Source organism: Ochotona princeps, chromosome 2 (assembly GCF_030435755.1).
Source record: "Ochotona princeps isolate mOchPri1 chromosome 2, mOchPri1.hap1, whole genome shotgun sequence".
NCBI classification, from domain to species: domain Eukaryota; kingdom Metazoa; phylum Chordata; class Mammalia; order Lagomorpha; family Ochotonidae; genus Ochotona; species Ochotona princeps.
The window spans coordinates 14,302,389-14,316,635 of NC_080833.1; the positions used below are offsets into that span (position 1 = coordinate 14,302,389).

The 14,247-nt window shown below is 54.2% G+C and overlaps 2 protein-coding genes across 3 annotated transcripts in view; one reads left to right on the plus strand and one right to left on the minus strand.

Moving 5' to 3' along the window:
• The first annotated feature begins 1,520 nt into the window (after positions 1-1,520).
• Positions 1,521-9,598, plus strand: LDLRAD2 (low density lipoprotein receptor class A domain containing 2). The gene is made up of 4 exons (XM_036494620.2): positions 1,521-1,602; positions 3,219-3,653; positions 7,452-7,583; positions 9,360-9,598. The coding sequence occupies exons 1-4, from the start codon at positions 1,521-1,523 to the stop codon at positions 9,548-9,550; spliced, it is 840 nt and encodes a 279-aa protein (XP_036350513.2). The 3' UTR covers positions 9,551-9,598.
• Positions 9,599-10,178: 580 nt separating this feature from the next.
• HSPG2 (heparan sulfate proteoglycan 2) overlaps positions 10,179-14,247 on the minus strand; it is a 96,969-nt gene continuing 92,900 nt past the window's right edge. For both annotated transcript variants that reach the window (XM_058676498.1, XM_058676491.1), the window contains 6 exons: positions 12,361-12,436; positions 12,193-12,271; positions 11,991-12,061; positions 11,800-11,883; positions 11,419-11,522; positions 10,179-11,292 (listed from right to left, as the gene is read on the minus strand). In XM_058676498.1, coding sequence (XP_058532481.1) covers positions 11,120-11,292; positions 11,419-11,522; positions 11,800-11,883; positions 11,991-12,061; positions 12,193-12,271; positions 12,361-12,436 — 587 coding nt within the window. In that variant the 3' untranslated portion in view covers positions 10,179-11,119. The remainder of the gene's footprint in view (positions 11,293-11,418; positions 11,523-11,799; positions 11,884-11,990; positions 12,062-12,192; positions 12,272-12,360; positions 12,437-14,247) is intronic.

Here is a 14,247-nt window from a genome sequence, read left to right on the forward strand (position 1 = left end):
ACCTTGTAATAAAAATAAATAAATCTTTGTAAAAAAAAAAAAAAGCCCTGGCTAGTGAAAGTGTTTGGAAGAGTTGAAACAGCAGGTGGGAAGTCCCTTTCCACGTCCCTTTCTGTCTTTTGAATAAGATGAAAATAATTTAAAAAATGAAAATAAAACCCCTGAAACTTTAAAACAGTGATTTCTTTGGCCAACAAGTACAATCTTCATGAACCCCACAGCCAGTCTCCCGGACAGGGCAGATTGAGTCTCTTGGAGGCCAACAGGATCTGGCCTTGACCCTGATAAGCAGCAGGTAATCAACGTTACAAATGCTAGCCTCGCAGAGCCAGTGGAGACCATCACGTGCAGAGGCTTCAACTAGAGTCCTGAACCTCTGAAGTCTGATCTGGAGGCTTCCTCCTGGGGCTGCGATAACCTACACCTCCCCGACCAACAGCACAGAGCACCTCTGTTTAAATAAGGCGGTGAGGGCCCAGCGTGGTGGCCTAGCAGCTTAAGTCCTCGCCTTGCACACTCCGGTGGGATCCCCATATGGGCGCTGGTTCTAATCCCGGCAGCTCCACTTCCCATCCAGCTCCCTGCTTGTGGCCTGGGAAAGCAGTTGAGGATGGCCCAAAGCTTTGGGACCCTGCACCCGCGTGGGAGACCCGGAAGAGGTTCCTGGTTCCTGGGTTTGGATCGGCACAGCACTGGCTGTTGCGCTCACTTGGGGAGTGAACCATCAGACGGAAGATCTTCCTCTTTATCTCTCTTCCTCTCTGTATATCTGACTTTGTAATAAAAATAAATAAATCTTTCAAAAAAAAAAAAGACCTAGGGAGTCCAAAGTCAGCTGGACACTCACAGAACGTGACTTTAGTGGTGGCCGATGGACACCGTATGCAAATCAGCAAGAAATAAACAAGCAAAAAGAATTCCAGGGAGTGCCGAGATGACACATTCAGGAAGAGGAGATGAAGTGACCAGGTTGGGAGCAGGGTAGGGCTTGGGGTCTGAGAAGGTGCGTGTGGGTCAGAACCAGATGGCTGGGAGGAGACAGCCACACACAGCACAGCAGGGAGAGAGAACCATGAGAGCAAAGACTGGCCAAGTGATGTTTTATTAAGAGAGCAGACTCCCACCTCAGTGCTCCTTTGGTGCCCTGTGCTGCCCTCAAATCCCTGAGGTGTCGCTAACTAGGAAGACAGCTACTGGAATTGTGGATTCCAATCCCAGAAGTCCTGGGGCTCACCCGGATTTGGGTTTCCTGGTTTTTGTCCAGCAGGGGGTGAACTGACATCCTTCTCGGCTTTCTCTCCCGGAGCTCCAGGCCTGGCCCCAAATCTCCGTGGCAACCCTAGACGCACTCATAACCCAGGAGAGGAGGATCTGCAAGGGGGCGCCCAGAGATCGCAGGGAGGAGGCCAGAAGAGCTGGGCACACTCCTGGCTTGGCCAGCCCCACACCACCAAGTCTCCCCAAAGACCCCAACCTAACAATTCTGCAGGGTGTGCTGTGGCTGGGCACACAGAGCCTGGATGGGGGTGCGTGTTCCTCAGCTACGCGGAAGGCTGCTCCTGCTCGGGGCAGCCATCCTGGCTGTGTCTGCCCTGGAGACCGGTGAGTGTGAAGGGGCTGCGTGGAGACCCCTACCACCCTGAGAGGCTGTGTTTCCCCAACCAGCACTCATCCTGGTGGTTGGGACCCCTTGAACTGGGGAAGGCTGGTAAACCCTGATGTTGGTCTTGCTGGGTAGCCCCCAACTCCACTCCATTCCCTTCTGGAATGTTCCTGGAAGCAGAGTTCTGAGTGTGGGCAGGACAGCCTTCAAGTCTGGCATTGGAAAACAGTGTGGGCTGTGGAACTACCTGGCTCTGTGTTCACTCACTAACTCTGCCACCTCTGCCACCTCCTACACCTGCACTCTTGAGGTCATCCTTACAGGTAAGACTCAGTCTCTTTGGCAGCGAGATGGGAGCAGTGACAGGTCCCTGTCCCTGGAAGGACTGTTGTTACTGTGTGTGCAGAATAGCATGAACTATGCCAGATGCGCAGCGCCAGGCACTTAGCAGCTCTGTACAGACGGGGGGAGGGGGGAAGTGCTTCTACATCCTGAGATTTCTTCCGCAAAAACCCTCAGCCCGCCTGGCCCTCGAGCACCCATTGGTGCCCCTCCCTCACATTAAAATACCTTTTCCTCTTCCTGCTGTGTCACAGCAGCAACCACAGCCCCTTGAGAACTTACACATGATCTCATTGAATCCTCACAAAAGTCCTGTACCAACAAGAATATTTTGAGCTAGACCCGGCGTGGTGGCCTAGTGGCTAAAGTTCTCGCCTTAAACGCACCCAGGATCCCATATGGGCGCTGGTTCTAATACCGGCAGCTCCACTTCCCATCCAACTCCCTGCTTGTGGCCTGGGAAAGCAGTGGAGGACGGCCCAAAGCCTTGGGACCCTGCACCCGTGTGGGAGACTCAGAAGAACTTTCTAGCTCCTGGCTACGGATCGGCACAGCACTGGCCGTTGCGGTCACTTGGGGAGTGAACCATCGGAAGGAAGATCTTCCTCTCTATCTCTCCTCCTGGACTGTTCCACTTCCTGTCCAGCTCCATGCTAATGGTCTGGGAAAAGCAGGGGAGGGATGGGTCCAAATGCTTGGGACCTGCCACCCATGTGGGAGACTCAAATTAAGCTCCCGACTCCCAGCTTTGGCCTGGGCCAGCTCTGTCCATTGTGGGATCTTGGAGAGTGAATCGGAGGATGGATAATCTCTCTGTCTTCCTCTCCTTCTGTAACTCTGATGTTCCAATAAATAGATCTTACCTATGCAATCTTTTTGTTGTAATTCAAAAAATATTAAAGTCCCTAGGAAATCTTTTTTGCTCTTAACTAGTTTACTTAAAACTTTTTAAAAAGATTTTTATTTATTTTTTATTACAAAATCAGATATACAGAGAGGAGGCGAGTGTGGCGTGTGTGGCTCATACAGGTTTTGGGAGAACTGGAAATTTCTGGAACACGTCTAGAACTTCTGAATATGGGATTGCTGATTTGAATGGAATGAAATCATGTATTATTCTTCACCAACATTCTGAGCTTGCTTATTCATCGGTTTGTCCAATCAGGAGACAAGCTCTGCGGGGAGTAGGAGACCTGGTTGGGCCCCAGCACGCAGGGGCGGAGCCAGGTCTGCAGCAGGGCGTGGGCTCCAGGGTCGGTGCTTCTCTTCACAGCGGACTTGGTGCACCTGTGCGGGCAGACGTGGCAGGGGCCCGGCATGTTGCTGCGCTCACACCCCACGTCGCGCAGGTTCTACTTCGTGGCTCCGGACACCGACTGTAAGCTCTGGATACAGGCAGCCGACCCCGGTGACAGGATCCACCTCCAGTTCCGCTTCTTTCTGGTCTATAGTCTGATGTCTGCGTCCCCGACGCCCCCAGCTCCCAATGTCTCTACCCCAGAGCCCTCAGACCCTTGCGTCGCTGGCTCCTACTTGCAGCTCTACGAAGGCTCACCTGGAGAGGCCCAACCCCTGGGGGCTCCTCTCTGTGGCTTGACCATTCCTGTCCCTGTGGTCTCCTCTGGACACTTCCTCGGCCTGCACCTGGTCACCAGAGGCCGCCAGCCCCGAGTGGACTTCGTGGGTGAAGTCACCTCTTTCCGGTTAGGTGAGCTGGAGCGGAAGCCAGGGACTGGAGGGGACTTGGGAGCGCAAGTCATGAGACTGGGTCCTACCAAAGGAAGGGGTGGTGACCAAGGGCTGCATGGGGTGGGGGTCACAGTAAGGGATGTTCCACACCCCAAGAGACAACCCCTGCAACCTTGGCTTCTCTGGATGTACGTAGCACAGCCCTGCCCATGCCCTGACAGGCACACATTCACACATAGGCAGCCTACTTGGGGGTACACTCCTGCACAGTTTACACCACACACACACACACACACACACACACACACACACACACACACAATGTGCTCTTGTGTCCTGGTCACCTCTTCAGCCAGGACACAGGTTTTGAACATTATAAGTTTGTTTCTTGCATGTGTGAGTGACAGAGGCATGGGCCTCTTTGAATGGAATAAATTATCCTTATCTTTTTTTATTAGACAGTCAGACATACAGAGAGGAAGAAAGACCGATAGGAAGATCTTCTGTCTGTTGATTCACTCCCCAAGCGGCTGTAGCAGCCAGAGCTTAGCCGATCTGAAGTCAGGAGCCAGGAGATTCTTTTGGGTCTCCCATACAGGTGTAGGGTTCCAAGTCTTTGGGCTGTCCTCGACTGCTTTCCCAGGCTACAAGCAGGGAGCTGGATGGGAAACAGGGCTGCCGGGATTAGAACCGGCGCCCATATGGGATCCCAGCAGTGAGTGCAAGACGAGGAATTTAGCCGCTGGGCTACCGATCCGGACTCTCATCCCTACTTCTTATTCAGTGACCTTGACTCTGATCCAGGACCCACAGCAACCCTACTGTGCGGTGTTCTGACCCTTGTAATTGCAGATGAAGCAACGAGCACGCAGGGAAGGTGAGTAAAGCCTTAAGAAATGTTGGGGGAACGCTCTTTAGCTTCACTGGAGTTCAAGGCTTTAGCGCCAGCTGGCTCCCTTGGAACTGGAGCCCATTGCTATGTGACAACAGCAATTGTTTCCAGTGATGGTGGGCAGATGTGCTCCCAAAGTGCAGCTGGTGTTAGAGCCATGGAAAGCTTGACCAGCAGGACAGTCAGGCTGGAGAAATCCACGAGGGCTTGGAACTGCTTCCAGGCCAGGAAGCTTCCAGGCATGGGTTCTTTGAGAGCTGGTACAGGCTCAGCAAGGACTTGGCCTTGACTTGGCTGGCTATGGACAGTCCTTCAATGAGCAGATGGAATATGTCTCTCTTTATCTGTCATTGTCTTTCAAATAAAACAAAATCTTTAAAGAACAACAGTAGCAAAAAAAAAAAAAAAAAAAGAAGGAAAGAAAGAGGGAAAGGAAGGAAGGAAGAAAAGAAAGAAAGAGGAAGAAGCAGAGCTCGAACTCAAACTCAGGCAATGAGGTAATGAGACACGGAATGCGGGTGTTCCAGGCAGTGGCTTAACAACTGGGCCAAATGGCCGTCCTTGAGTTTTAGATTTCAGATTCTCAGTCTCTCCTCTTGATGCCATCCCCTGGTTCTGGGATGTGGAATTTAGATCCCTTGGGGCACTGACTGACTGTGCCTGGGGCCCCCTTCCAGGGTCTGTAGCAAGAGCCAAGGTACCTACTGGGCTGTTAGCCAGACAGCTCTCCTGGCTGATGGGACCCCAGCACCACCTAGCCTATTCTCTTCACTCTCCTTTCCCCTAGCCCTACTTGCCTGCTCATGATGCCACCGTCAGCCAGGGTGGTTCGGGTCATACTGCTCAGTGCTGGGCAGCATTGGGTTCTGTAATGGGCAATGGTGAAGCCCTCTCCCCACCCTGGCTTTAGTCAGTTTCATTGTCAGAAGGAAGAACAGCTCATTTCAGGCTCTCGGGTTGCATGCCCCATCTCTGTCACTTACACCCACAGGTACCTGCACAGTGCTCGCACACTTGCCTAGAGCAACACTCACATGTAACACATGTGACTCCCTTATGTCACCATGCATTCCTGTTCTAAGATATTTTCTCTTTGCCCCTTTCTTTACCCCTCTCTCCCTCCCTCCCTCCCATCCTCTTTTCAATTATTTGTATTGCTTTTGAAAGGCAGAGTGACAGAGAAAAGGATCTTCCATCCACTGGTTCACTCTCCAAATGACAACAGTGACTGGGCCAAAGCCAGGAGCCTGGATCTCCATCTGGCTGTCCCATGTAGGGTGGCGGAGGCCCACGTTCTTGGGCCACTTTCTGTTGCCTTCTCAGGCATGTTAGCAGGGAGCTGGATCAGAGCAGAGCAGCTGAAACTCCAACTAGCACTCTGTAACAGGACTCTGGCACCTTGATTAGCAGCTTAACCATTGAACCATAAGGCCGGGCATTGGTTCGTGTCCCGGCTGCTCCACTTCCTATCCAGCTCCCTGCTTGTGGCCTGAAAAAGCAGTAGAGGATGATTCAAAGCCTTGGAACCCTGCACCCACGTGGGAGACCCAGAAGAAGAGCAAGGAGCTTCTTCTGGCCTCATTTTGGTTCAGCTCTGGCTGTTGTGGCCACTGGGGAGTGAACCAGCAGATACAGGATCTTTCTCTTTCCTTCTATCTGTAAATCAGCCTTTCAAATCAACCAACCAATCAATCTTTAAAAACATCTTTTAAAAAAACAAAAGAATTGCTGGAAACTGCAGAGCTGTGGCTTTGCTTGGCATGTTCGGGCTCATGGGGATGCTTCTAGAGTGTGCACACACAGACACACGCATACAAATATGCATACTGACACACACATGCACATAGAAAAACAGATACAGACAGAGAGGCACACAGACACACAGAGGAATACAGAGAGACACAAACATACAGAGAGACACACATAAAAATATGTACACAGGGGTTGGCACCATGGCTTAGTGAGCTGGGCTTCTGCCTGTGGCACTGGCATCCCATGTGGATGCTGATTCAAGTCCCAGCTGTTTCACTTCCTATCCAGCGCCCTACTTACGGCTTGGGAGGGCGGCAGAGGAAAGCTCGGGTCCTTGGGCCCCTGCACCCATGCGGGAGGCCCAAAAGAGGTTCCTGGATTCAGACAGACTCAGTTCTGGCCATTGTAGCTATTTGGGGAATGAGCCAGTGGATAAAGACTCTCTCTCTCGCTCTTTCCACTTTTCCTTCTCTCTGTAGCTCTACCTTTCAAATGAGAATGGAATAAATCTTTAAAAAACACACATATAGATATTCACATAGATATAGGCACACACAGATACACACACAGGGGCACACATACACCACATACATATACCACATACATACATACATACACACAGACACACATAGAGGCACATACACACAGACACAGAAAGCAGAGGCACAGGACACACAGGGACACACAGAGACATACCTGCAAACACACACATAGACACAGACTCCCACTGTGGGCCACAGTGGGTATTTATGTCCTAGCCTCCAATCCGGCCTGCGGAGTAGGGCTTCTGTCAGGTGACCAAGTCTCCCTGTGCTTTAGTCTTCTTATCTGTGAAATGGGATTAGAAACAGTACTTACTACACTGTACCACACAAGAGTACTTACCACACAACAGTGCTCACCCCACTGTCCCATGCAACAGTGCTTACCACACTGAGTAGTCAGGAGGATTAGATGGGTTGAGAGCGAAGTGTTTGGCACTCTGCCTGGCACAGAATAGGACCTCCATGCATGTCAGTTGCCCATGAGAATCACAATTGGCCAACTCTCTGCCCACCCTGTGGGTGACAGCAGCCGCACCACAGCATCTGCCTCCCCCCACACCTCCAGTCTCTCACTGTAGGCCACAGGCCCAACCTGGAATCCTCATTCAGCTTCCCCCTTCTACCCAAGGACCCTGTGGGGCCTACTTCCGCTGTCACAACGGCAAGTGCATCCCTCCGAGCCTGGTGTGTGATCGCTGGAGCATAGACAACTGTGGCGACGGCAGTGACCAGGCCTCCTGGGCACCAGCCAATTGCAGAGGTCAGTGGTGGGTGTGGTTTGGTCCCTCCTCACCAGCTGGGAAGGCAGCTGTGCTCCAAGTCCTGCTGCAGCCAGGCGCATAGCGGGAGAGAGGAAGTGAGAGCAGGAAGGGGTTCTGCCCAAGGTCCTGAAGGTCAAGCCACTTAGAGCTCGGATGATGCAGGAGACAACTCGGCTTACCCATTTCCAGAGGACTATTTAGTGGTGGACGCTGTTGAGCCAGACGTGGGGTAGAGGGCTCAAGACAGCTACAGCGGGAGGCTCTGGCCAACAGAACTGGGAGGGTGGATCTGGTGTCTCTTGATGAGACTGGCACTGGGAGTATGGGGAAGAAGACGGCAGAAGCAAAGTGTTACTCTTGCCAGGGGCTGCACGCTGTCACATCCTTCCAGCGCTGAGGGGGTGGGACAGCTGGCTCTTCCGTTCTCCCTGCTGCTGTCTGCCTCTTCCTGGCACGGGTGGGGCTTGTGTGTTCCAGACAAGCCCCGGCTCAAAGTCTTCGCACTTCTCATCTTACTCAGGGACAGCAAAGCCTCCTGAAGTCTCCTGCAGGCTTGCTTAGGCACAGGGCGCAGGCCCTGCCCCTCCACACAGCCCCCCCAATGTCCTCTCCTTGTGACTGTCCTGCCTCCTGGCCTTTCATGAGCTGTTTGCCCCACATGGGGATTTTTTTTTTTCAGGTTATTCCCTTGCTTCCCAGCAGGCCTCTGCTTCTTTGTCCCCCAGTGTGTGGCAGGGTATTGTAACAGCGATGGCAGAATCTTATGCCAAGTGCTACAAGCCAAACGCAAAAGGACAGATACCAAGGGATCCTGCTTAAAGAGGCCCCCAGAGCCCTGGCTGGGGTGTAGGAACCTCCAGTTTGAAAGCACAAAACAACATTCCGGAGAGATGGACAGGGGTGAATGTTGTGCACTTGTGTGCATGGGCTTGATGCCATGGAACTGGACACTTACAACAAAGCAGTTAAAACGGCAAACGCATGTATGTTTTATCACAGAGAAGGTAACCCCACCTCTACCCAGCATGCTTTGCTTTCACTCCCCGCTAATTTTCCTTCATAGTCCCATCTCCTTAAAAAAAATTCTGTATTTGAACGTGACAGAGGGAGAGAGAAAGGGAGATTGTCCATCCATTGGATCATTCCCCAAATGGCTGCAACAGTCGGGGTGGGCCAGGCCAAAGCCAGGTTCCTGGAAGTCCGTTCATCTTCCCCTGTGAGTGCAGGGGCCCAACAACCTAGGCCATCATCTACTACCTTCTGAGGTGCATTAACAGGGAGCAGGATCAGAAGCGAAGCAGGCGATGCAAGCAGTGGTTTAATGTGCTGTGCTCCCCTCTGTACTTGACGAAGGATATATTCAGCTGTGAATATGGTAAAGTCACTTTTCTTTTGCCTCACCCCGTTGTGCTCCCCCACCCCCAGTCTCCAGAGCCACGTTTGAGGCACTGAAGATGCTTGAGAAACGCGAGTGGAAGGATGAACCTGACTCTGCCTTGGTTTTCCCATCTGTGAAATGGGGTGATAAGGCTTTCTGTGTTGTCGACCACCATACAAAGAGCCCAGTGCTTGGTGCTCAGAAAACTCAGGGTTCGTGCATATCTCCTGGGGAAGCACTCCAGTCTCCAGCCCAGGTCCTGGAGCTATTTCTAGCTGTGTGACCTCCCCTTCTCTGCATCCAGAAATACTGTGGGGTTTTGTGGGACTCTGGGAAGCAGGGGAGTGACCCTGGAAAGGGTTGTTCTGTGTAGTCCTTCAGTTGCTTCCCTCTGCAGTTCCCTCCCCGGTGCCCAGCCACACAGGAAGCTCCACGGTGGACAGCTCCAAGTCCTCGCCTCTCAGGTCTGCAGGAACCCTCTGGATTACATCTCAGGGGAGTCCCCCAGAGGCCTGGGGCCGTGTACCCCAGGACACAGCTTTACAAGGTAGGAGCTGGTCCTGCCCTGCCCATCAGAATCCTTTGTAGTGGGGGACAGGGCTGGTGGCCCAGGGCTGAGGTCTGAGTGGATCCTTTCTTCTTGCAGGTCACAGGCTCCAGGGGGCAGCCCTGGCCTCCTCACTGCTCTTGGCCTGCGCTGGCCTCCTCCTGGCCTTCCTCTGGTGCTGCTGCTCCTCTGGCTGGTTGGCCCGGCAGCCTGCTGTCTGTGGCTTCTGCTGCAGTGCGGCCCGCCCTGTCTGCCATGCATGTCCCAGCCGGGTTGTCCCTGGGGGGCTGCGACTCAGTGGGCTACGCTCCTGGGATATCCCAGGTCATGCTTAGAGAGGCTGTGGATGTCCAAGGATGGAGAGTGGGCTATAGGGTCAGGCTGACTCTGGGTTCTGTGACCCCTCAGCTGGCTGACCTGGGGTGGGTCACTCAACCCTGTGAAACTCGGCCTGCTCCTTGGGGAGGTGGGACCAGTGCTGCCCTGCAAGGTGCTGGTGAGAGCTGCAGGAAGTGACCAGGCCTGCAGCTCTGCTGGTGGCCATGTTCTGTAGGATCAGGGCAGCGCAGGACATGGGGGCAGCTTGCTTCACTCCTGGACCCCGGCAGCTTCTCTGCCCCACCCCGGGTACCTTGGAGCCAAACCCCAGTAAAAGCACGCAGGCAGCCCTGGCGGGGATAGCACCGTTTATTAAGAAAAATCAAGACAAAGACCACAGGAGGGTCCCTCCTAGGACACAGAGGCCAGGCATCCCAGCCTCCCAGCCTGGGGGCTCCCATGGCTGGGGCAGGACTGGCACATCTCCCTTCTACCCTTCCCAGTCACGAGTCCTGGCTTCCCCCACCAGCAGCCCCCTCGGCCCCTGGGCCTTCACTTCCAGATGAGTAGGAGGGCCGAGGCCTGGTGTGTGTGGAGAGCCTGTCAGTGCTGGGCTCTGCCTGGAGCAGCTCCTGGGGAGTGGGGGTTCCCAGGCAGCCCCTGTGGTTAGGGGCCCTGGACTGCGTGTGTGGGACAGGTGTGCAGGACGGGGTGGGGAGCTCAGTGGGAGAGGGGAGGCTGTCAGGGGTAGGTGGCCCTGCCGGCTGCAGGGAGGAGGCAGAGGAGGGCTAGGACATGGGCTGCGGGAGGGGGAGCTGCCTTCTGCTCCACAGCAGACGTAGAGAGCTTCCTGGTGCAGAGGGGGTGGCCACGGCTCCCGTCACACCCTCCTGTTCATGTAGCCAGTGAGCACCAGGATGGAAGCTGAGGTGGGCGCGCACGGTAAGAGGCTAGAAAGGGCTGCTGAGATGGGCATCCGGGCTCTGCCTGGAGGGGCCCCTTGGGCGGGTACACGGGAGCAGCTCTGGGCCACTGCATTGGACTCCACATCATGGTGGCGTTCTGAGGAGTCTGTTCCCATTCGGCTTGCCCACCCACCAGCTCTGCGGTTTTGCCCAGGTGTGCATGGTGGTGCCACACTCCCCTCCAGTCCAGCCCAGGGTGGTAGCAGCAAAGCGTGGCATCGCCTCGGTTTCTTACAAAAATTCATAATAATAATATTAATAATAATATACTCGACATGGTTGGGTTAGGCTCTACCCAGAAGTCCGTAGGGGGAGGCAGGCAGGTGCCTATGAAGGGCAGGGGCGCGTGTTGGCTCCTGCCAGGGCGCGATGCTGCAGGTCCAGGGGCTGGGGGGGTGGGCCACCAGGCTGGGCGGAGCGCAGCACCAGGTTCTTGATACAGCCTGTGATACCCGAGGAGAACCTGCCTCCAGTCAGGGCAGCCACGTCGGGAGCTCCGCCTGTGGGAGGAAGCAAGAGCATCTGTTGGCTCAGAAGCCAGCATGGGAGGTAGGGCAGGTGCATCGTATTCCCCTTGTCCCGAGGGCAGCTCCAGGCCTACAGCAGACCTGAGCCCAGGAACTTACCCACGTAGATGTTGCCCTTGGTGTTAACTGCCACATTTGGGCCTGGGGACTGCCCGCTGACCAGCTCCTCACCGTCCACCTGGATGGAGCCTCTGCGGCCCTCTCTGCAGTGAAACTGGGTCAGGCCGCTACCACAGACTGCTCAACCTCCTGGGCCCACCCAAGGGATCCCAGCTGCCCCCTCCCCTTTGAGTTCCTTAGTGCCTGTCGGGTAAGAGATCGGACCCCAGCAATCCAGTTTCCTTCCTGATCTCAACTCGGTTTCAGGTTCTCTCTTTGCAGGGCTCAATGCCTGCCTGCCTCCCTGCTCACAGTGGGGGTGTCCTGTCCCACTCTAAAACTTAGGGCCCCTTGCCCGAGTGCCCAGCCGCATTCTCTCACCGCAGCGCCGTCACCCGATGCCATTCGCCATCATTGATGGGGTCCTCAGAGACAAGGCGGGCTTCCCCACTGCCCAGCTGGTAGCTGTGGTCACAGAACCCAGAGTGTCAGTCAGCTCAGGAACAGGGCAGAGGTGGGATGGTTGTGGTGGTAGAGGGTGGCACTGGGAACTGAGAAGGCGAAGGACCTACCTGAAGACAAGGTGCCCGTCCTGAAGCCCAAGGCTGACGAAGTCCTTGCCTCGGCTGATTTTGCCTATCTCCTGCCAGAAAAGCACAGGGTCTCTGGGGGCTCCCCAGCCTGGAGGGCAGAGGCCCCCTTTCTCTCTCCACAATGTACTGGCCAGCAGGAGGTCAGCCACTTGCCCCAGGAACCCAGCATGCCCACACTCACCACTCCCTGCCAGAGCAGAAGGCCACTGGCCGTGCTGGTGCGAACCTCCAGCTCAATGGTCTCGGGCACTTCGGGGAGGCTATGGGCAGGGAAGCAGGGGATGAGGGGACAGAAGTCGGGAGTTACACTTTCCCTCCAGGCCCTGGGGTTCTCCCAGAGCATGCTCACCTTCTGGAAAAGATGTGGCCAGGGAGGGCTAGGAAGCCGCCATCATAGAAGTAGGCTCCATACTGGCCGGGGGCGTCTGCGGAAATAGAGGGAGCGAGAGGGGTGAGCCACCTGTGGACTTGCCTTAGGTGTTAGAGCTCCCATCCCTACCTCCACTGCCGGAGCTCTGAACCTATAGTCCTTGGGCATTCAAGTAGCCAGCAGCTGGTTCAGGGGCCTGGGAACTTGGGTGATAACCTACTCGGCTGTTCTCATTCACTCCATCACTGCTCACCCCGTGCCAGGCTGCAGACACTTGGAGTACTGTGGGCATTTATTACTATCCTGACACTGTGTTCACTATTAGGACCCCCACTACCATGTTATTTACCGTGTTAATAAAGCAGCACAGGGATGACACATATAAGTTTGTGTGGATACATTTCTGCTCAGCCGGGTTTCTGCTGCAATCCTATACATTTCATTTCATGAGGTCGGCTCGGCCAGTGTGGCCTGGCCCCTGCCCCTAGTTGCCAGGATCTGTCTGGCTATGGCTTGGCAGGTCCCACAGCTCCATAAAGTCCTTCATCTTGAGCAGACTGAGATAGGTTGTCATCTGGGCATTGGTGTGCAGTGGTTGGGAGCCTTGGTGCTCTGCCAGTTTTACATGGGAGGACACACTCCGGTGAGTGACCTGCCCAGGAGGTGGGCAGCCTGGAGCACCATCTGGCCTGCATCCCCATTGGCTCATGAGCCACCCTACAGCCTAGCACTGGGCATGGCAGCCTGGCAGCTACAAGGGCAGGGACACTTGCCAAGTGAGCATGGGCAGCTGCCACCTGCTGCCACCTGCCGTGAATTTCACAGTAGCTGTAAGCCTAAGTTTACTGAATGCAACAGTGAGACACAACATCTAGAGCCAGCGTGCTGTGCAGCTTCAGATGCTTGTTACCCATAGGGGCGCTGGTTCAAGTCCAGCTGCCTTACTTCTAATCCAGCTCCCTGTTAGTGTCCCTGGGAAAGCAGTGGAAGATAGCCCAAGTACCTGAGCCTCTGCACCCATGTGGGAGACTCAGATGAAGTTCTAGTTACCTGGCTTTGGCCTGGCCCAGCCCTGGCTATTGCAGCCATTTAGGGAACATTACTGCCATTTAGGGAGTGAAGCAGCAGGCAGAAGATCTCTCTTTGTCCTTACCCTCCACTCTCACCCCTGCCTATAACTCTGCTTTTCAAATAAAGTCTTTTTTTTTTTTTTTTAAGAGGAAGACACAAAATTCACAGAAGTTAATATTCTAGATCAGATGGTTAATATTCTGAGCATGCTCAATACACCCAACAATTTTATTCTTAGGCAAAATTGTCTCCAAAATCTCTGGGAAGAGATTATGTCTGTTTTATACATGGGGAGGCCGAGGCACAGAGAGGTTCAGTCACCTATCCAACGCCACACAGCTATGAGGTAGCAGGGCTAGAATTTGAACCCAGACAGGCTGGTTCCAGAGTCCGCACTCTTAACCACTTACCCACTTTCCTATTATAACAGTGGTAAGTAAGCAATGTATCTACAGAGGAGCTAGCACAGAGCTTGCTATGTTTAACTTCACTTTGAAATAGATGGTGGACTCCTTGACAACCAGGGTCCCACCTCACTCATCTGCTCTTTTCTGTTCCCATCGTGTGTCAGGATGGGCACATGATGATGGGTATTGACTGAATGCAGGAGTACAGATCAGGAAACAGGTCAGAGTGGGTCGATCGGTCCATGGTCACCCTGCCAGTCAGCATGGGGCAGGACACAACTCTGGGCATGGGCATGGTGCCCTTCTGTATTCTGCCCTTTCCATGCCTAGTGAGCTCCACACATGGGCCTATTGTCTTAGACTTAAGAGCATGGGATAACTGGGGGAT

What these genes read in the sequence shown, in the direction of transcription:
- LDLRAD2 (XM_036494620.2), top strand. Translation starts at nt 1,521, where the DNA reads ATGGGGGTGCGTGTTCCTCAGCTACGCGGAAGGCTGCTCCTGCTCGGG. An exon ending in TGTGTCTGCCCTGGAGACCG is followed by an intron (nt 1,603 to 3,218) that starts GTGAGTGTGAAG and finishes TTCTCTTCACAG; the next exon opens with CGGACTTGGTGCACCTGTGC. An exon ending in GGCACCAGCCAATTGCAGAG is followed by an intron (nt 7,584 to 9,359) that starts GTCAGTGGTGGG and finishes TTCCCTCTGCAG; the next exon opens with TTCCCTCCCCGGTGCCCAGC.